Source organism: Bufo bufo, chromosome 1, assembly GCF_905171765.1.
Source record: "Bufo bufo chromosome 1, aBufBuf1.1, whole genome shotgun sequence".
Classification (NCBI taxonomy): Eukaryota; Metazoa; Chordata; class Amphibia; order Anura; family Bufonidae; genus Bufo; species Bufo bufo.
Genome location: NC_053389.1, coordinates 778,038,894 through 778,061,624, shown reverse-complemented (window position 1 = coordinate 778,061,624; position 22,731 = coordinate 778,038,894). Strand labels below are relative to the sequence as shown.

Genomic DNA, 22,731 nt, shown 5'->3' with positions numbered 1-22,731 from the left:
AACCCCATTTATAAGGCAAGAAATCCCACTTATTAAACCTGACAGGGAACACCTGTGAAGTGAAAACCATTTCAGGGGACTACCTCTTGAAGCTCATCAAGAGAATGCCAAGAGTGTGCAAAGCAGTAATCAAAGCAAAAGGTGGCTACTTTGAAGAACCTAGAATATGACATATTTTCAGTTGTTTCACACTTGTTTGTTATGTATATAATTCCACATGTGTTAATTCAGAGTTTTGATGCCTTCAGTGTGAATCTACAATTTTCATAGTCATGAAAATAAAGAAAACTCTTTGAATGAGAAGGTGTGTCCAAACTTTTGTTCTGTACTGTATATATATATACACTCACCTAAAGAATTATTAGGAACACCATACTAATACGGTGTTGGACCCCCTTTTGCCTTCAGAACTGTCTTAATTCTACTTGGCATTGATTCAACAAGGTGCTGATAGTATTCTTTAGAAATGTTGGCCTATATTGATAGGATAGCATCTTGCAGTTGATGGAGATTTGAGGGATGCACATCCAGGGCACGAAGCTCCCGTTCCACCACATCCCAAAGATGATATATTGGGTTGAGATCTGGTGACTGTGGGGGCCATTTTAGTACAGTGAACTCATTGTCATGTTCAAGAAACCAATTTGAAATGATTTGAGCTTTGTGACATGGTGCATTATCCTGCTGGAAGTAGCCATCGGAGGATGGATACATGTTCTCATTCTATTTACGCCAAATTCGGTCTCTACCATTTGAATGTCTCAACAGAAATCGAGACTCATCAGACCAGGCAACATTTTTCCAGTCTTCAACAGTCCAATTTTGGTGAGCTCGTGCAAATTGTAGCCTCTTTTTCCTATTTGTAGTGGAGATGAGTGGTACCCGGTGGGGTCTTCTGCTGTTGTAGCCCATCCGCCTCAAGGTTGTGTGTGTTGTGGCTTCACAAATGCTTTGCTGCATTCCTCGGTTGTAACGAGTGGTTATTTCAGTCAACGTTGCTCTTCTATCAGCTTGAATCAGTTGGCCCATTCTCCTCTGACCTCTAGCATCCACAAGGCATTTTTGCCCACAGGACTGCCGCATACTGGATGTTTTTCCCTTTTCACATCATTCTTTGTAAACCCTAGAAATGGTTGTGCGTGAAAATCCCAGTAACTGAGCAGATTGTGAAATACTCAGACCGGCCCGTCTGGCACCAACAACCATGCCACGCTCAAAATTGCTTAAATCACCTTTCTTTCCCATTCTGACATTCAGTTTGGAGTTCAGGAGATTGTCTTGATCAGGACCACCCCCCTAAATGCATTGAAGCAACTGCCATGTGATTGGTTGACTAGATAATTGCATTAATGAGGAATAGAACAGGTGTTCCTAATAATTCTATAGGTGAGTGTATAACTGTTCTAAATACCTATTTTTGGCCTCTTGTTCCATTAAAACTCAGCTCTAAGTGGAGTGAATGTCTCTTCAGCTCCTGTCTCTGGTGAATAATGATTTCAGCAGCTCCTGCTAGGGGAATTCCCAGACTGGCTGTGTGTGAGGCTGGCTGTGATTGGTTAAAACTGTTGCTGTGTGAGAAGCTGGCTGTGATTGGTCTAGACTTCTGCCCAGCAACAACAGATTAACACTATGCTTGCTGTTGTTTCTGCTGTGTCACTGAGCTTACCTTATATTACAAAATTAATCTTAAAGGCATATTATCTTTTTCTGCTTCTGTGACCACAAAATATAACAGTTATATTACATCCAAAACATGATGTCACAGCAAATAACTCTGCTTTAGTCTTTAACACAACATAGGAACTGTATTATGGTTATTAGCAGGTTTAGCTGTATACACATATAAGGTTATACTAGCAACCTAGGACAGGTCTTAGCTGGCCAGCCACACTCCCTATGCGTGGTACTGCAAGGCACAGTGTTCTACACCACTATAAAGGCTCTCTGCAGCCAGGAAATAGATGTTTTTTAACGTGGTTCGCCGCAAATAAATTCGTATTGAACAGAATTTTTTTTGAAAATTTGGCGAACCGGACGAATCAAATTTGTGAAAAATTTGCTCATCTTTAGTGTGGTCATTACAGGGTTAAATAAATTTATTTTCACAGTACAGTCATATCAACATTGCATGTGAAATACTTTGGTGTACCCTATATACCGTATTTCTTTTACTTGTTGGTTTTCAGAACTGTAAATGTAAATGATCCTTGAAAAGTATGTTTTTAGTGGCTTTTAGAACTTCTTTATTTCTTAAGCTGTAGACAATTGGGTTCAACAATGGAACTACAGCAATATACAACATGGAGATAATTTTATCCTGTTCTTGAGACCATTCATTTTCCGGTTTCATATTAAGTGTAAGAGATGTCAAGCAAAATAATAAGACCACTGTGAGATGAGAAGAACAGCTGGAGAAAGCCTTGAACCTCCCAGATGACGTCTGGATCTTTAGGATGGTGGAGATGATGAACATATAGGAAATAAGGATTAAAAGGAATGTGGAGAATCCTAAAGCGAAACCATCTACAGTTATCAAAAGGTCAATTTTTACTGTCTCCGTAGGGCATAGCTTTAGTATGGATTTCATATGACAAAAGAAATGGTTGATTTCACGAGAATTGCTGAATGATAATTTTGAGATTAGTAGAGGATACATCATTGCATTTAGCACACCAAGGCTGAGGGAGGAGATAGATAGTGTTACACAAGTCTCTGGGTTCATAGACAGCATATAGTGTAATGGGGCACAAATGGCCATATATCGGTCATAGGCCATAGATGCAAGTATGAAAAATTCTGTTCCAATACAAAACACATAAAAAAATACTTGGGCAAAGCATTCTGGGTAAGATATTTTGATATCACCTGTGATAGTAACCACCATAAGCTTTGGTAAGATAACAGAGACATATATGATGTCCAGAACTGTGAGGTTACATAGAAAATAGTACATGGGTGTATGTAGCTGGGGGGTCAGACATACAATGGCAGTAATAAAAATATTCCCAATTACACAGAGCAGATACATTGATAAAATGGCAATGAAAATGAACAGCTGGAAGTTTCCATATCTGGTGAATGCACAGAGATAGAATTCTTGACGTACTGAGTAGTTATAGACATACATATTATGAAATAGAAATGTTCAATTAAAAAGTTCCTAAGGAATGTATTGATACAGAATTAGTAGTAGCATTAGGGTAATAATCATCATGTCTAGCTTTCTCTAGCTTTCTATGTGCCAATATATATACACTGCTCAAAAAAATAAAGGGAACACAAAAATAACACATCTTAGATCTGAATTAATTTAATATTCTTCTGAAATACTTTGTTCTTTACATAGTTGAATGTGCTAACAACAAAATCACACAAAAATTTAAAAATGGAAATCAAATTTTTCAACCCATGGAGGTCTGGATTTGGAGTCACACTCAAAATTAAAGTGGAAAAACACACTACAGGCTGATCCAACTTTGATGTAATGTCCTTAAAACAAGTCAAAATGAGGCTCAGTTGTGTGCGTGGCCTCCACGTGCCTGTACGACCTCCCTACAACGCCTGTGCATGCTCCTGATGAGGTGGCGGACGGTCTCCTGAGGGATCTCCTCCCAGACCTGGACTAAAGCATCTGCCAACTCCTGGACAGCCAATGAGAGGTAGCACTAGAGCGGACAGAGAGGTGGAACAAGCAAGGTACCACCAAAAACGGAAGGGCGAGGCGGGTAAACTAGCCGGGGTTAGTCCAGGAGGTCACGTCAGTACAAGAGAAGAGGCAAAGACAAAATCCAAAAGCAAGCCGAGGTCAAAATCCGAGAGGTAGCATCAAGGTTCAGGGAGCAGGCAGAAGAGGTGTCAGGAAGCAGATTGAGGGTCAAATCCAAAGGTAAGCTTAATAACAATAATAATACACAGCCTAACGGACCAAAATCACAGGCAACCTGTAGCCAGCAGGTTGCCTGTATTTATAGTGGGCAGTGAGGGTCATGTGACGTGGCTAGCGTCACATGATCAACAGACAGACAAGTCGAGCACCGAGTGATCAGTTCGGCGCTCAAGGCAGACCTAGGAGCAGGGAGCCTCCCAGCTAGCCAAACACAGATCCTCGCTCCCGAAGCTAAGCAGCAGGTCTGCAGCTGATGGGAGACCGAGTGCGCCTTCGGCGCCCCGTTACATTCAGTGATGGCAGTACTTACCTGCACGTTTATTGGCTGCTTAGCAGCCGTGAAACGTGCGGGGAGGAGACTCGAGCACATGTGGTACTCGGCTGAGTACTGCCATGTGCTGAGGATAGCGATGCTCGAGCCGAACAAGTATTCGGCCGAGCATGCTCGCTCATCACTAGTATCTATCATACAACACAGTCAGGGAGGCGTCTGACTTTGATTGGCTCCAAATGTATTCAGCAGTAGGGCAAGGCACCAAAACATATGTCATGCGTAAAGAAGGACAAGTCTTGAAAGTGATGATATGGCCACCCCAGAGCACTGATCTCAACATCATCAAGTCTGTCTAGGATTTCATCAAGAAACAAAAGGATTTGAGCAAGCCTACATCCCCAGAGGATCCTTGATTAGTTCTTGAATGTGTTTGGACAACCTCCCTGCTGAGTTCCTCCAAAAACTGTGTAACAACTGTAAAAGAAGTGATGCTGCTTTGAAGGCAAAAATTGGTCACACCAAATATTGTTTAGGTTTCTATTTTGTTTTTATTCCATTTTTTCCCACCTGTTTAACATATATATCAATATATATATCAATATATATATATATATATATATATATATATCAATATATATATATATATTTGTAATTGTGCACATGGCTATTACCTTCAAGCAGTAGTGTAACGAGAAATGACTGAGCACCACAGCAAATTTTTGAACTTCTTTTGCAACTTCTAAGCAAACCTCCTCCTCTCGTGCAACCTCCACTTCTGTGGCTAGTCAAGATCTCTCTCTCAGACGAGGCACTGCAGCTGCTCAGTTTATTTCCTACAGTGTGTCTGTATATAATGTCATGTCATAATACTGTTGAGTGGTGCCAGACAATCTTTTAGTCCTCCTTTTGGGTGGGTGACTTCTGAGTTGGGACCCCGAAGCAGCTGCTTCACCTTCTTCCCCTGAAATTACACTCCTGCCTTCAAGTCCTGTACGTGAACTGTTCCATATCTAAACTCTCTGCTGTGTGCTGGTAGCATGACTACAGTGCACAGTGTACAGTACAGTATAAATACAGTCAGTGCATCCAGGGAATTACCCCCAGATGATTTATCTAGTGCAATCTAAAAATTATCATTTACATTTATCACATAGTATTACATTATTAGTCTTTGTTTTTAGTCCAAAGACGACTGAAAGATTCCTGAGACCCAAGGAGATTACTGGAAGTGGAATGTAATGGGGCCTAATTTTAACCCCTTAATGATTAGGCCCATGTAAAACTGGCAAAGGGGGTGATTTGAATTTTAAATTATATATTTTTTTTGCTTTCTCCACAGTAACTTTTAATCTCCTTAGAGGATCAGAACCTGCGATCTTTTGATCGCTTGTCCTATATACCAAAATATAATAATATTTCAGTCTATTCGTTTCTGAAATACTGCCTGCTGAGCTGTGACTCGCTCACAGATTTGCAGGCAGTTAACCATGGCAGGGAACCTTCAGAAGAACTAGATTGTCATAGTAAACAATCCAAAACATGGGATTTCACTGTGAGGGCTCCTATGTATAGGGGGCAGAGCGAGCCCCCTGTAGCATCTAAATAATTAAGTGACTGAGTTTGGCACTATCGCCGATGCTGGTCATTGTGTCTAGGTGTCTGCTGAATTATACAGCCGGAAAATGCCATGTATGGAGTGGAGCGGCGGGTGGTGATCGGAACTGGGTGCCTGCTAAAATCCTGTGACCCCCCCCCCGTATCGGCGATCGCGGCAAACCACAGGTCAATTCAGACCTGCGGTTTGCTGCGTTTCCTGGGTTATTTGGATCTCTGGTGCAGGGCCGTTTCTTTGACCGGGCAGGCCGGGTGGCCACCCGGGGCGCTGTCAGAAGGGGGCGCCGGCAACGCCGACAGCGAGGAGTGCCACAAACACCACACACTGTAACAACATGCAGGACGGCCGGCAGCGCCCTCCTACTTTATAGACGCCCTGCCTGTGTCACGCTTCTCATTAACAAGATTCAAATCCGACGAATCCCATAGTCATTTGTATTGCCATCCTCAGGAGAGGGAGAGATGTGTCTCTGCTGTCATATAGAGGTATAGCAGTGCTGGGTGTGTTGGGGCAGCTGTCATGTGTATGGATGTACACTAGCTATCAAAGCTATAAACGAGTCTACAGTAGAAGTCTCATATTTTTTCAGGCAGTGGCTATGCAGCTCTTAGCTGTGTGGTTAAGTGCCTTGCCTCTAATACAAAAGGTCGTGGGTTCGAATCCCAGCAGAAACTTTTCTGAAATACAGGCTAAATTAGAATACACAAGCACTGACTCCATATATGGACATACAGCGCGGGACACAGGCCGGAAGAGGCTGAATCGCATTGCTGGCATGGAGGTAAGTATAAGTGTTTTTTTTTTTTTTTTAAATACCCGACTGTTACTGCCACATGGGGGGAGCGGGAGGCACTTGATACTGACACATGGGGGGAGGGGGTTGGCACCTGATACTGGCACATGGGGGGGTGGGGGTGGGAAGGAGAGAGGCACTTGATACTGGCACATTGGGAAGGGGGGAGATGGCACTATGATACTGGCACATATGGGGGGGAGGAGAGAGGCACTTGATACTGGCACATTAGGGGGGGCTACTGGCACATAATAGAAGGCTACTGGCACATAAGGGGGACTAACTGGCACATAAGGGGGCTACTGGCACATAAGGGGGGCTACTGGCACATGATAGGAGGCTACTGGCACATAAGGGGGGCTACTGGCACATAAGGGGGGCTACTGGCAATTGATAGGGGGTCTACTGGCACCTGATAGGGGGGTGACTGGCACATAAGGGGGCTACTGGCACATGATAGGGGGGGCACTCTGGCTACTGGCACATGATGGTGGGGGGGCTCTTATTACTGGCACATTATTGGGGGGCATCTATGGGGGCTCTTATTACTGGCACATGATTGGGGGCATCTATGGGGGCACATCTTACTGGCACAAGATTAGGGGGCATCTATGGGGGCACATCTTACTGGCACATGATTAGGGGGCATCTATGGGGGCACATCTTACTGGCACATGATTGGGGGGCATCTATTGGGGCACTTATTACTGGCACAATATTGGGTGGCACTATAGGGGCATCTACTGAGGCTAAAAAGAAGGAGTATTTTATATGGGGTCTCTGTATAGGGGCATTTTATACTGGGACACATTATGGTGGGTACTATGGGGAAGTGGGGAGAGGATCACTATGGGGTCATCTACGGGGGCACTGAGAAGAGGTATTTTATATTGGCACATTATGGAAACATTAGCTCAACTGGGGGCATTACAAGGGGGTATGTTTTGCACATTATAAGGAGAATTATTTCTACTGGGGGGCATTATGGTGGGCTTTATTACTCCCCCATGGTATGACCCCCTAGTAGCAGCACCAGCCTCTCGCTGCTCTGCTATCCCTCTGCCCTTTCTCCAAATCCTTATTATGAAATCTTTTTCATTAGGATAAAGCACAACTTCAGCTCTGCCGAGCCCCCCATCCAAAGTGTTGAAGTGGCGTCCGAGATCCCCAAGGGCCAAGCCAAGTAACTTCATGTGGAGTATGTTTATGTTATACACATATAGCATACACTGTGCCACACAATAGAGAAAAGAAAAGTTGCAGCTCTCACCTCTAATCACCCTTGTGAAGCACGGAAGATGTGGCTTGAACCCAGCCACGCTTGATATGTCCAAAAACAAAGGGTCAATTCCAGCTTCTGACGTATAAAATAATTGTTCTTTATTCGGCTTTCAAAGTTTAAGATCCAACATACATCACATGGAGAGACACAAAGTAATTGTGACGCATTTCGGGCTATGGTATTGAGCCCTTCATCAAGACAATACCTGTCACACACAATATACAGTATACCTCTACACTGTGCCACACAATATACAGTATACCTCTACACTGTGCCACACAATATACAGTATACCTCTACTCTGTGCCACACAATATACAGCATACCGCTACATTGTGCCACACAATATACAGTATACCTCTACACTGTGTAGGGGTTATACTGTTTATTGTACAGCATGGCACAGAGGTTATATTTAGAGTTGAGCGAACACCTGGATGTTCGGGTTCGAGAAGTTCGGCCGAACTTCCCGGAAATGTTCGGGTTCGGAATCCGAACTCGACCCGAACTTCGCCCCGAACCCCATTGAAGTCAATAGGGACCCGAACTTTTTGGCACTAAAAAGGCTGTAAAATAGCTCAGAAAAGGGCTAGAGGGCTGCAAAAGGCAACAAAATGTAGGTAAATCCCCTGCATGTGGATAGGGAAATGAATAAAAATAAAATAAATTAAAATTAACCAATATCAATTGGAGAGGGGTCTCATGGCAGAGAATCAGGCTTCATGTCATAGCAGAGAATCAGGCTTCACGTCACCCACCACTGGAACAGGCCATTGTCAGATATTTAGGCCCCGGCACCCAGACAGAGGAGAGAGGTCCTATAGCAGAGAATCAGGCTTCATATCATAGCAGAGAATCAGGCTTCAGGTCATAGCAGAGAATCAGGCTTCATGTCATAGCAGAGAATCAGGCTTCACGTCAACCACCACTGGAACAGGCCATTGTCAGATATTTAGGCCCCGGCACCCAGACAGAGAAGAGAGGTCCCATAGCAGAGAATCAAGCTTCATGTCATAGCAGAGAATCAGGCTTCAAGTCATAGCAGAGAATCAGGCTTCATGTCATAGCAGAGAATCAGGCTTCAAGTCATAGCAGAGAATCAGGCTTCATGTCATAGCAGAGAATCAGGCTTCACGTCACCCACCACTGGAACAGGCCATTGTCAGATTTTTAGGCCCCGGCACCCAGACAGAGGAGAGAGGTCCCATAGCAGAGAATCAGGCTTCATGGCATAGCAGAGAATCAGGCTTCACGTCACCCACCACTGGAACAGGCCACTGTCAGATATTTTTAGGCCCCGGCACCCAGACAGAGGAGAGAGGTCCCATAGCAGAGAATCAGGCTTCATGTCGTAGCAGAGAATCAGGCTTCAAGTCATAGCAGAGAATCAGGCTTCATGTCATAGCAGAGAATCAGGCTTCATGTCATAGCAGAGAATCAGGCTTCACGTCACCCACCACTGGAACAGGCCATTGTCAGATATTTAGGCCCCGGAACCCAGACAGAGGAAAGAGGTCCCATAGCAGAGAATCAGGCTTCATGTCACCCACCACTGGAACAGGCCACTGTGAGATATTTAGGCCCCGGGACCTGTAGTGTGCAGACTGAACAGGAGGTCAGGGAAGAAGACTGGATGGAAGACGATGCAGGGGACGATGAGGTCCTAGACCCCACATGGAATGAAGGTCGTGCCACTGACTTTCAGAATTCGGAGGAAGAGGCAGTGGTGAGACCGAGCCAACAGCGTAGCAAAAGAGGGAGCAGTGGGCAAAAGCAGAACACCCGCCGCCAAGAGAGTTCGTCTGCTACTGGCCACCGCCATCTGGGACCGAGCACCCCAAAGGCAGCTTCAAGGAGTTCCCTGGCGTGGCAGTTCTTCAAACAATGTGCTGACGACAAAACCCAAGTGGTTTGCACGCTGTGCCATCAGAGCCTGAAGCGAGGCATTAACGTTCTGAACCTTAGCACAATCTGCATGACCAGGCACCTGCATGCAAAGCATGAACTGCAGTGGAGTAAACACCTTAAAAACAAGGAACTCACTCAGGCTCCCCCTGCTACCTCTTCTGCTGCTGCCGCCTCGGCCTCTTCCTCTGCCTCTGGAGGAACGTTGGCACCTGCCGGCCAGCAAACAGAGGATGTACCACCAACACCACCACCTCCGTCAACAAGCATCTCAACCATGTCACACGGCAGCGTTCAGCTCTCCATCTCACAAACATTTGAGAGAAAGCGTAAATTCCCACCTAGCCACCCTCGATCCCTGGCCCTGAATGCCAGCATTTCTAAACTACTGGCCTATGAAATGCTGTCATTCAGGCTGGTGGACACAGACAGCTTCAAACAGCTCATGTCGCTTGCTGTCCCACAGTATGTTGTTCCCAGCCGCCACTACTTCTCCAAGAGAGCCGTGCCTTCCCTGCACAACCAAGTATCCGATAAAATCAAGTGTGCTTTGCGCAACGCCATCTGTGGCAAGGTCCACCTAACCACAGATACGTGGACCAGTAAGCACGGCCAGGGACGCTATATCTCCCTAACTGCACACTGGGTAAATGTAGTGGCGGCTGGGCCCCAGGCGGAGAGCTGTTTGGCCGCCAAGGATCGCAGGGCAACATTCTTTGCCTCCTGTTGCCTCCTCCTCCTACTCGGCTTCCTCCTCCTCTTCTTCCACCTGCTCATCCAGTCAGCCACACACGTTCACCACCAACTTCAGCACAGCCCGGGTTAAACGTCAGCAGGCCATTCTGAAATGTATATGTTTGGGGGACAGGCCCCACACCGCACAGGAGTTGTGGCGGGGTATAGAACAACAGACCGACAAGTGGTTGCTGCCGGTGAGCCTCAAGCCCGGCCTGGTGGTGTGCGATAATGGGCGAAATCTCTTTGCTGCTCTGGGACTAGCCGGTTTGACGCACATCCCTTGCCTGGCGCATGTGCTGAATTTGATGGTGCAGAAGTTCATTCACAACTATCCCGACATGTCAGAGCTGCTGCATAAAGTGCGGGCCGTCTGTGCGCGCTTCCGGCGTTCACATCCTGCCGCTGCTCGCCTGTCTGCGCTACAGCGTAACTTCGGCCTTCCCGCTCACCGCCTCATATGCGACGTGCCCACCAGGTGGAACTCCACCTTGCACATGCTGGACAGACTGTGCGAGCAGCAGCAGGCCATAGTGGAGTTTCAGCTGCAGCACGCACGGGTCAGTCGCACTGCGGAACAGCACCACTTCACCACCAATGACTGGGCCTCCATGCGAGACCTGTGTGCCCTGTTGCGCTGTTTCGAGTACTCCACCAACATGGCCAGTGGCGATGACGCCGTTATCAGCGTTACAATACCACTTCTATGTCTCCTTGAGAAAACACTTAGGGCGATGATGGAAGAGGAGGTGGCCCAGGAGGAGGAGGAGGAGGAAGAGGGGTCATTTTTAGCACTTTCAGGCCAGTCTCTTCGAAGTGACTCAGAGGGAGGTTTTTTGCAACAGCAGAGGCCAGGTACAAATGTGGCCAGACAGGGCCCACTACTGGAGGACGAGGAGGACGAGGATGAGGATGAGGTGGAGGAGGATGAGGATGAAGCAGATTCACAGCGGGCTGGCACCCAACGCAGCTCGGGCCCATCACTGGTGCGTGGCTGGGGGGAAACGCAGGACAATGACGATACGCCTCCCACAGAGGACAGCTTGTCCTTACCTCTGGGCAGCCTGGCACACATGAGCGACTACATACTGCAGTGCCTGCGCTACGACAGCAGAGTTGCCCACATTTTAACGTGTGCGGACTACTGGGTTGCCACCCTGCTTTATCCCCGGTACAAAGACAATGTTCCCACCTTACTTCCTGCACTGGAGCGTGATAGGAAGATGCGCGAGTACAAGCGCACGTTGGTAGACGCGTTACTGAGAGCATTCCCAAATGTCACAGGGGAACAAGTGGAAGCCCAAGGCGAAGGCAGAGGAGGAGCAAGCGGTCGCCAACGCAGCTGTGTCACGGCCAGCTCCTCTGAGGGCAGGGTTAGCATGGCAGAGATGTGGAAAAGTTTTGTCACCATGCCACAGCTAACTGCACAACCACCTTATACGGAACGTGTTAGCAGGAGGCAACATTTTACTAACATGGTGGAACAGTACGTGTGCGCACCCCTCCACGTACTGACTGATGGTTGGGCCCCATTCAACTTCTGGGTCTCCAAATTGTCCACGTGGCCAGAGCTAGCCTTTTATGCCTTGGAGGTGCTGGCCTGCCCGGCGGCCAGCGTTTTATCTGAACGTGTATTCAGCACGGCAGGGGGGTGTCATTACAGACAAACGCAGCCGCCTGTCTACAGCCAATGTGGACAAGCTGACGTTCATAAAAATGAACCAAGCATGGATCCCATAGGACCTGTCCATCCCTTGTGCAGATTAGACATTTATAACTACCTCCCCTTAACCATATATTATTGTACTCCAGGGCACTACCTCATTCAATCCTTTTTTTATTTTCATTTTACCATTATATTGCGGGGCAACCCAAAGTTGAATGAACCTCTCCTCTGTCTGGGTGCCGGGGCCTAAAAATATCTGACAGTGACCTGTTCCAGAGGTGGGTGATGTGAAGCCTGATTCTCTGCTATGACATGAAGCCTGATTCTCTGCTATGACATGAAGCCTGATTCTCTGCTATGACTTGAAGCCTGATTCTCTGCTATGACATGAAGCCTGATTCTCTGCTATGTGACCTCTCTCCTCTGTCTGGGTGCCGGGGCCTAAAAATATCTGACAGTGGCCTTTTCCAGTGGTGGGTGACGTGAAGCCTGATTCTCTGCTATGCCATGAAGCCTGATTCTCTGCTATGGGACCTCTCTCCTCTGTCTGGGTGCCGGGGCCTAAATATCTGACAATGGCCTGTTCCAGTGGTGGGTGACGTGAAGCCCGATTCTCTGCTATGACATGAAGCCTGATTCTCTGCTATGACTTGAAGCCTGATTCTCTGCTATGACATGAAGCCTGATTCTCTGCTATGACTTGAAGCCTGATTCTCTGCTATAACATGAAGCCTGATTCTCTGCTATGGGACCTCTCTCCTCTGTCTGGGTGCCGGGGCCTAAATATCTGACAATGGCCTGTTCCAGTGGTGGGTGACGTGAAGCCTGATTCTCTGCTATGACATGAAGCCTGATTCTCTGCTATGACTTGAAGCCTGATTCTCTGCTATGACATGAAGCCTGATTCTCTGCTATGACTTGAAGCCTGATTCTCTGCTATGACATGAAGCCTGATTCTCTGCTATGGGACCTCTCTCCTCTGTCTGGGTGCCGGGGGCTAAATATCTGACAATGGCCTGTTCCAGTGGTGGGTGACGTGAAGCCTGATTCTCTGCTATGACATGAAGCCTGATTCTCTGCTATGACTTGAAGCCTGATTCTCTGCTATGACTTGAAGCCTGATTTTCTGCCATGAGACCTCTCTGCAATTGATATTGGTTAATTTTAATCTATTTTTTTTATTCATTTCCCTATCCACATTTGTTTGCAGTGGATTTACCTACATTTTGCTGCCTTTTGCAGCCCTCTAGCCCTTTCCTGGGCTATTTTACAGCCTTTTTAGTGCCGAAAAGTTCGGGTCCCCATTGACTTTAATGGGGTTCGGGTTCGGGGCGAAGTTCGGGTCGAGTTCGGATCCCGAACCCGAACATTTCCGGGAAGTTCGGCCGCACTTCTCGAACCCGAACATCCAGGTGTTCGCTCAACTCTAGTTGCAAGTACTCTTCTGATATGATTTCATCGAGCAGTTTTGATGGGGGGGGGATTTTTTTTGACACTCGCCCTGAGAGAAATTTTACCTAGAAACTGCACTGCTCTGGTGACCCGATAACCCGGAACAGGATGGTGATCGGTGGTGTGATAATACACCACCAATCACCATCCTGCGATCCTGAGAGGTGGATCGCTTCTGATTGGCTGCAGGGAGGACGGGAGGTTTAACTTGCTGCAGCTCTCCTCTCCTCCTCCTTTCTGTTTCCGGGAGCGAGGAGAGAGGAGCCTGCATCGGATCTCCTGACCCAGCACCCCCATCTGTGCCCAGCACCCCCCTTCTGACCCTCCACAGTGCCATCTGGCACTAAAAGGTACTTAGAGAAAGGTTAGGGACAGGTTAGGTTAGGCAGGGATATTCAGGGAAGGTTTAGGGTTGAAAAAAAAGTTTGATTGTTGCATCACCCTAATCGGGTGTCTGAGGTCCACAGCACAGCTGTGTGACCCTAGACCTCCCAGGGGTGCTGCAGCTTTCCCCCCTGTCCCCCCCCACATTTTTTGGGGCGCAAGAAGTTTATTTATTTTCTGCGTACGCTGACTGTGGCCAGCACTCTTAGCGTCTGGCCACTGTTAGCGCATCGCACACCCCACCGCTGATCAGCTTCGGACGGCTGATCAGCGAGTTTGAATCTTTTTTTTTTTTTTTTGCCTTTTTTAATTTTAATTTTCTGTTAGTTTTAGGGATAAGTACGCGAACACCCGTGCCCCCACACACACGCACACTAAATAAATATTTCCACACACGCACACACACACTCCCCTATGGCACGCCCAGCAGCACTGGGGCTCGTACTAGTTTTCTGGTCCACCAGTTAAGTCCACCAGAGCCCCCCTACCGGTGAACTTGCATGGTGTACCCCAGAGCATTTTGGGCCTGCGATTCCGGAAAGTGACCACTTTGTGAATCTGATGGTGGAGCAAACGAACGTGTTCGCCCAACAGTTCATTGCTCAACACCCATGCTCCTTTTTGGCTAGGGCCGGTGGCTGGACTCCGGTCAGTGCAGCCGAGATGAGGATGTCTTGGGGCCTCGTGCTGCACATGGGCCTAGTTAAAAAACCCAGTGTCAGGCATTACTGGAGTGGGGAGGTCCTCTACCAGACCCCACTTTACAGTACGGCCATAACACGTACCCGGTTTGAGGCCATCCGGAAATGCCTGCATTATGCAGATAATGCAGCATGTCCCCCCTAAGGTGATCCTGCCTATGACTGCCTGTACAAAATCAGGCCAGTCATCGATCACATTGGGGCCAAATTTTTGGAGGCCTATGTACCTGGAAGGGAGGTCGCGGTTGATGAGTCTCTCATTGCTTTCAAGGGGAGACTCATTTTCCGCCAGTATAATCCCTCTAAGCAGGCGAGGTATGGCGTGAAGCTGTACAAACTTTTTGAGAGTTCCTCAGTGTACACTTACAAGTTTCATGTGTACGAGGGGCGAGATTCCCGTATTCAACCCCCAGAATGTCCCCCCACTCTGGGTGTTAGCGGGAAACTTGTGTGGGACCTTATGCACCCACTGCTAGATAAGGGTTACCACCTGTACATGGATAACTTTTATACTAGTATCCCCTTGTTCCAGTCCCTCGCCGCCAGATCCACGTCCGCTTGTGGGACCGTGCGGAAAAATCAACGCGGCCTCCCTACCCACCCCCTCCAGGTACCTATCCCCAGGGGTGAGACCCGTGCCTTTACCAGTTGAAACCTGTTGCTGGTCAGATATAAGGACAAGAGGGATGTCCTTGTACTGTCCACAATTCATGGTAACGGCATCACCCCTGTCCCTGTGCGAGGTACCGCGGCAACGGTCCTCAAGCCCGATTGTATCATCGACTACAATCGGTATATGGGAGGAGTTGATCTCTCTGATCAAGTCCTCAAGCCTTATAATGCCATGCGCAAAACCCAGGCATGGTACAAAAAAATTGCCTACTTGGTACAGGTTGCCTTGTACAACTCATTTGTGCTGTCCCAGAGCCCTGGCAACACAGGGAAATTCCTCCAGTTATATGAGGCAGTCCTCAAGGCCCTGATCTTTTCTGACCGGGAAAGAGCAGGCTGGAGTACCTCGGGAACACTTTCCAGGTGTGGTCCCCCATACTGGAAAGAAGGGACGGACCCAAAAAAGATGCAGAGTGTGTCACAGGAGGGGGATATGAAAGGGCACCACCACTCAGTGTGACACGTGCCCCAATCATCCGGGCCTCTGCAAATTTTGGTTGCTTTAAGGAGTATTACACTGCCATGGAGTGCTAAATTTATAATCCCCTTCCCAAATTTTAATTCCATTTAGTCACTGACAATCGAAAAAAAAATATGGTTCTCAGATTTTGTAAAACTAAAATAAATAAAAAAGTAGACATATTAGGTATCGCCGCATCCATAATAATATTCTCTATAAAAATACCCCATGACCTAACCCCTCAGATGAACACGGTCAAAAAAATAAAATAAAAACTGTGCATAAAAAGGTATTTTTTTGTCACCTTACATCACAAAAAGTGTAATAGCAAGCAATCAAAAAGTCATATGCCCCCCAAAATAGTGCCACTAAAACCATTTTCTCATCCCGCAAAAAATGAGCCCCTACCTAAGATATTCGGCTAAAAACAAAAAAAAAACTGACTCTTAGACTATGGAGATACTAAAATGTTTTTTTTTGTTTAAAAAAGGATAACATAGTGTCAAGACTAAATGAATTAAAAAAGTAGACATATTAGGTATCGCCGCATCCATAAGAATATTCTCTATAAAAATACCCCATGACCTAACCCCTCAGATGAACACGGTCAAAAAAATAAAATAAAAACAGTGCAAAAATAGGTATCTTTTTGTCACCTTACATCACAAAAAGTGTAATAGCAAGCGATCAAAAAGTCATATGCCCCCCAAAATAGTGCCAATAAAACCGTCCTCTCATCCTGCAAAAAATGAGCCCCTACCGAAGATAATCGGCTAAAAACAAAAAAAAAAAACGGACTCAGACTATGGAGATACTAAAATGTTTTTTTGTTGTTTAAAAAAGTATAATATAGTGTAAAACCTAAATAAATTTTAAAAAAGTAGACATATTAAGTATAGCCGCGTCCGTAAGAATCCTCTCTATAAAAATACCCCATGACCTAAAATAAAAACGGTGCCAAAAGCAAGGGTTAACAGCCAAACAATATTTAATATTTATTACCCTGATTCTGCAATTTACAGAAACACCCCATATGTGGTCGTAAACTGCTGTATGACAAAACGGCAGGGCGCAGAAGGAAAGGAACGCCGTATGGTTTCTGGAAGGCAGATTTTGATGGCTTTTTTTTTGGCACCATATCCCATTTGAATAACCCCTAATGCACCCCTAGAGTAGAAACTCAATAAAAGGGACCCCATCTAAGAAACTACACCCCTCAAGGTATTCAAAACTGATTTTACAAACTTTATTAGTCCTTTAGGTGTTCCTCAACAGTTTATGTCAAATGGAGATAAAATTTCTGAATTTCTATTTTTGGTAAACTTGCCTCACAAAAATTTAATATAGAGCAACAAAAAATCATATGTCCCAACAAAACTGCCACCTTATCCCGTAGTTTCCAAAATGGGGTCACTTTTATGGAGTTTCTACTTTAGGGGTGCATCAGGGGGGCTTCAAATAGGACATGGTGTAAATAAACCAGTCCAGCAAAATCTGCCTTCCAAAAACCACACGGCACACCTTTCCCTCTACACCCTACAGTGTGCCTGTACAGTAGTTTATGGCCACATATGGGGTGTTTCTGCAAACTACAGAATCAAAGCAATACATATTGAGTTTTGTTTGGTTGTTAACCCTTGCTTTGTTACTGGAAAAACTTGATTAATATGGAAAATGTGCCAAAAAAATCTAAATTCTGAAATGTCATCTCCATTTGCCAATAACTCTTGTGGAACACCTAAAGGGTTAACAAAGTTTTTAAAATCAGTTTTGAATACCTTGATGGGTGTAGTTTCTAAAATTAGGTCACCTTTATAGAGTTTCTACTCTAGGGGTGCATCAGGGGGGCTTCAAATAGGACATGGTGTAAATAAAACAGTCCAGCAAAATCAGCCTTCCAAAAACCACACGGCGCTCCTTTCACTCTAAACCCTACCGTGTGCCCGTAAAATTTGCCAACAAATCAAAATTCTGATATTTTATCTCTATTTGCCATTAACTCTTGTGTAACACCTAAAGGGTTAAAGACGTTTGTAAAATTAGTTTTGAATTCCTTGAGGGGTGTCGTTTCTAGAATCGGGTCATTTTTAGGTGGTTTCTATTATGTAAGCCTCAAAAGGTGACTTCAGACCTGAACTGGTACTTAAAAAGTGGGTTTTTGAAAATTTCTGAAAAATTTTAAGATTTGCTTCTAAACTTCTAAGCCTTGTAACGTCCCCCCCCAAAAAAATCTCATTCCCAAAATGATCCAAACATGAAGTAGACATATGGGGAATGTAAAGTAATAATTATTTTTGTAGGTATTACTATGTATTATAGTATGTGGAGAGGGCCACGGATTTTCTGAATTCAGCCCAGACAAAAACATATAAGATCAAGCACAGTATATCCTGCACTACAAAAGCAGTGATATATTATGCAACTTGCCCGTGCCAAAAGATCTATGTAGGTCTCACTACCAGAGAATTAAAAGTGAGGGTTAGAGAACATGTTCGGGACATAGTGAAAGCAAGAGATACTGAATATCTGGTTAATTTAAAACCGATTCCCAAACACTTCAGGAAATACCATAAGGGCAACCCATCCCTTTTGAGGGTACGTGGCATTGATCACGTGGATTTGGGGATGCGGGGTGGCAATATAGACAAAACCCTGGCTCAACGTGAGACCAGGTGGATCTGGACCCTGGACACCATGCAACCCAAGGGCCTCAATGAGGTCCTGGGCTTCGCTCCTTTTCTCTGAGTGCCACACACTCTTGTTCTTAATATATAATTTCTAAGCGTTGGTATCCTTGTTTTTTGCGTGTCAATTATTTTGTGATTACTTAAATATGTTTTTTTATATTCTTTAGTATACCTGGTGCTCTACTCACCTGTGCCCCTTACCATATGGAGCTTGTAGGATATATTGGGATGAGAAAATTCCTTCTGGACATCCACTGACATGGAAATCTCGGTCACTCAACTCTGTATTGCATATATGATATATTGAGACGTTTGTCGATTTGGAGAATTTACTGTATATATATTATATATTTTATTATTATATATTCTTTATGTATTTGTGCACGACGCTCATTGTCACATACATTCTACACATGTAATTATATTTTGTCTGTGTATTATAATTTATAGTAGTCACATACTCACTCACTTGTTTGTTTTCAGTATTCACTGTGCCCCATCGCGGCTAGCTCCCATCCCACTAGTTTTCTCTTGGGGAGGATGCTGTCCGTCTTTGGACGTGACTTACTGGCAATTTGACCCTAAAATGAATACACTTTATTTTTTCAACACATTTTGATTATGCTTGACTCATGTATTGATTCCTTGCTCACCTACTTAATCATGTATAACAGAATATACTATATATTGGTTGTTCACTTATATCTAATCATGTATGACAGAATTTGCTATACATTATATATTATGTATTATGTCACACTTTTATAATTTTTCACTTTGTTAGGATTTTTCTATATATAGTAACTATCTGCCATCCCAGTGCAATAATAGTATACAGGGAGTGCAGAATTATTAGGCAAGTTGTATTTTTGAGGATTAATTTTATTATTGAACAACAACCATGTTCTCAATGAACCCAAAAAACTCATTAATATCAAAGCTGAATATTTTTGGAAGTAGTTTTTAGTTTGTTTTTAGTTTTAGCTATTTTAGGGGGATATCTGTGTGTGCAGGTGACTATTACTGTGCATAATTATTAGGCAACTTAACAAAAAACAAATATATACCCATTTCAATTATTTCTTTTTACCAGTGAAACCTATATAACATCTCAACATTCACAAATATACATTTCTGACATTCAAAAACAAAACAAAAACAAATCAGTGACCAATATAGCCACCTTTCTTTGCAAGGACACTCAAAAGCCTGCCATCCATGGATTCTGTCAGTGTTTTGATCTGTTCACCATCAACATTGCGTGCAGCAGCAACCACAGCCTCCCAGACACTGTTCAGAGAGGTGTACTGTTTTCCCTCCTTGTAAATCTCACATTTGATGATGGACCACAGGTTCTCAATGGGGTTCAGATCAGGTGAACAAGGAGGCCATGTCATTAGATTTTCTTCTTTTATACCCTTTCTTGCCAGCCACGCTGTGGAGTACTTGGACGCGTGTGATGGAGCATTGTCCTGCATGAAAATCATGTTTTTCTTGAAGGATGCAGACTTCTTCCTGTACCACTGCTTGAAGAAGGTGTCTTCCAGAAACTGGCAGTAGGACTGCAAGTTGAGCTTGACTCCATCCTCAACCCGAAAAGGCCCCACAAGCTCATCTTTGATGATACCAGCCCAAACCAGTACTCCACCTCCACCTTGCTGGCGTCTGAGTCGGACTGGAGCTCTCTGCCCTTTACCAATCCAGCCACGGGCCCATCCATCTGGCCCATCAAGACTCACTCTCATTTCATCAGTCCATAAAACCTTAGAAAAATCAGTCTTGAGATATTTCTTGGCCCAGTCTTGACGTTTCAGCTTGTGTGTCTTGTTCAGTGGTGGTCGTCTTTCAGCCTTTCTTACCTTGGCCATGTGTCTGAGTATTGCACACCTTGTGCTTTTGGGCACTCCAGTGATGTTGCAGCTCTGAAATATGGCCAAACTGGTGGCAAGTGGCATCTTGGCAGCTGCACGCTTGACTTTTCTCAGTTCATGGGCAGTTATTTTGCGCCTTGGTTTTTCCACACGCTTCTTGCGACCCTGTTGACTATTTTGAATGAAACGCTTGATTGTTCGATGATCACGCTTCAGAAGCTTTACAATTTTAAGAGTGCTGCATCCCTCTGCAAGATATCTCACTATTTTTGACTTTTCTGAGCCTGTCAAGTCCTTCTTTTGACCCATTTTGCCAAAGGAAAGGAAGTTGCCTAATAATTATGCACACCTGATATAGGGTGTTGATGTCATTAGACCACACCCCTTCTCATTACAGAGATGCACATCACCTAATATGCTTAATTGGTAGTAGGCTTTCGAGCCTATACAGCTTGGAGTAAGACAACATGCATAAAGAGGATGATGTGGTCAAAATACTCATTTGCCTAATAATTCTGCACGCAGTGTACATCGAATATGCTGAGTACTTTGATTGTGAGGGATTCCCATGTTAATGGACGTATTTGCCTTACTAACTAAGTGCTGCAAGTAACGACCTACTTTGTCTGAAGGACCTTGCTGGGGGAGTGGCTTACCATCTGTGACGCGACGGAGCACGTGACTGGCCGTCACGTGACCGACGCATCACGTGGGCGGAGAGAGGTGTGCAGCCTCGTGACTGCCATCAGGGGGCCGCGCCTATCTCCCTGCCTTCTTTTACGGATATGCGATTGGCCATCGCGGCTCTGACGCGTCATATGGGTGGGGCAAAAGGTGCGGCCGGCTAACTGGCCATTGGTCGGCTGCGCTACTTTGCCCGCCCTTAACTTTCCCTCCTCCCAATGTCCTGATTACAATAGGGCATTCCTAGATTAATTCGATATGTGATACAGGTGTGTAGGGCTCTTTATAAGAAGCGCATTCACAAGGAGAGCCTCACCCCCAGAGGAAGGCATCCGCCGAAACGCGCGTCGGGGTTACGTGGCTCTCCTGAGGTGTATATCTCTATATTTATGGGTATTTAGATATGCTATATTGTTGTGGACTTTGAGGGATGTGTTCATTGGCTTTAGTTGCTCAGCTATACCCACTTGGGTTAGCCACAGGTGGATGTTCACCTGAGCCAGTTTTGCATGTATTTGGAGGTTTAAGCTGTCACCACAGCTACAATTGTGGTATTTTACCATTGATATAGTGACTTCTTATGCACTTGCACTTTAACCTTCTGCTGGCTATCATATGGTCCCATAATTTGGAACCATCAGACATCCATATGCCGCGGTGTAATCTGCAACCACTTTTTGATATGGTGTTTTGCTACTCAGCATTTGCACTTTAGTATTTTTATATCTGTGGTTACAGTTATACATACAGAAATCAGTGAGGTACTGCACTCCTTTTTTCTACCGCCTTTTGCACATTGCATACTCCAAACCCCCCCTCCCCATGTCTCATTTGTGTTAACATGCCTCCTCAGATGTAGCCATTTTTTATGTTGTTTCATGTCTCGTTTATGTGTCATTTATTCAATAAAGGATTTATTTTTTATGATATACCCGTTTAATCTCAGTTTATTCTTGTTGGTTGGTGTATTCATGTACACTGAGTGGGTTGTTACTTACTCTTTCCGGATTTATTTAACATATTTAATTACTGTTTATGTGTATGTCTATGTTCTGTGTAACCTATTTGTAATATGTATTATAAAAGTAGAGTAATTGAAACTCGGAAATTTGCTAATTTTTCCAAATTTTTTGTAAATTTACTATTTCTTTTATAAATAAAAATTATTTTTTTTTACTCCATTTTACCAGTATAATGAAGTACAATATGTGACAAAAAAACAGTCTCAGAATGGCCTGGATAAGAAAAAGCGTTTTAAAGTTATTCACACATAAAGTGACACTGGTCAGATTTGCAAAAAATGGCCTCGTCCTTAAGGTTAAATATGCTTAAGGGTTTAAAAGGGTTTTCCGAGATTTTTTTTACCAATGTCCTATTCTCTGGATAGGTCATCAGTATCTGATGGGTGAGGGTTCCGACACCCGGGACCCCTGCCAATCAGCTGTTTTGAGAAGGCAGTGGCGCTCCTGTGAGTGCCACTGCCTTCTCGCAGCTTACCATGCGCCATAGATTGTATAGACGCTGTGGTGGGTATCGCAGCTCAGCCACAATCACGTGAATGGGGCTGAGATGCTCCTAGGCCACATGACCAATGAATGTGTCATTACCCGGCCTAGAAAAAGCTGAGAGAAGGTCGCTGCAAACCCCTACCATTAGGTACTGAT

The 22,731-nt window shown here is 45.0% G+C and overlaps 1 protein-coding gene across 1 annotated transcript; it reads right to left on the bottom strand.

Moving 5' to 3' along the window:
• Nucleotides 1-2,182: 2,182 nt before the first annotated feature.
• LOC120988042 (olfactory receptor 1019-like) lies at nucleotides 2,183-3,127 on the bottom strand. The gene has a single exon (XM_040415921.1). It carries the CDS (start codon nucleotides 3,125-3,127, stop codon nucleotides 2,183-2,185), a length of 945 nt encoding a protein of 314 aa, XP_040271855.1.
• Between the last annotated feature and the right edge of the window lie 19,604 nt (nucleotides 3,128-22,731).

What these genes read in the sequence shown, in the direction of transcription:
- LOC120988042 (XM_040415921.1), bottom strand. Translation starts at nt 3,127, where the DNA reads ATGTATGTCTATAACTACTCAGTACGTCAAGAATTCTATCTCTGTGCA.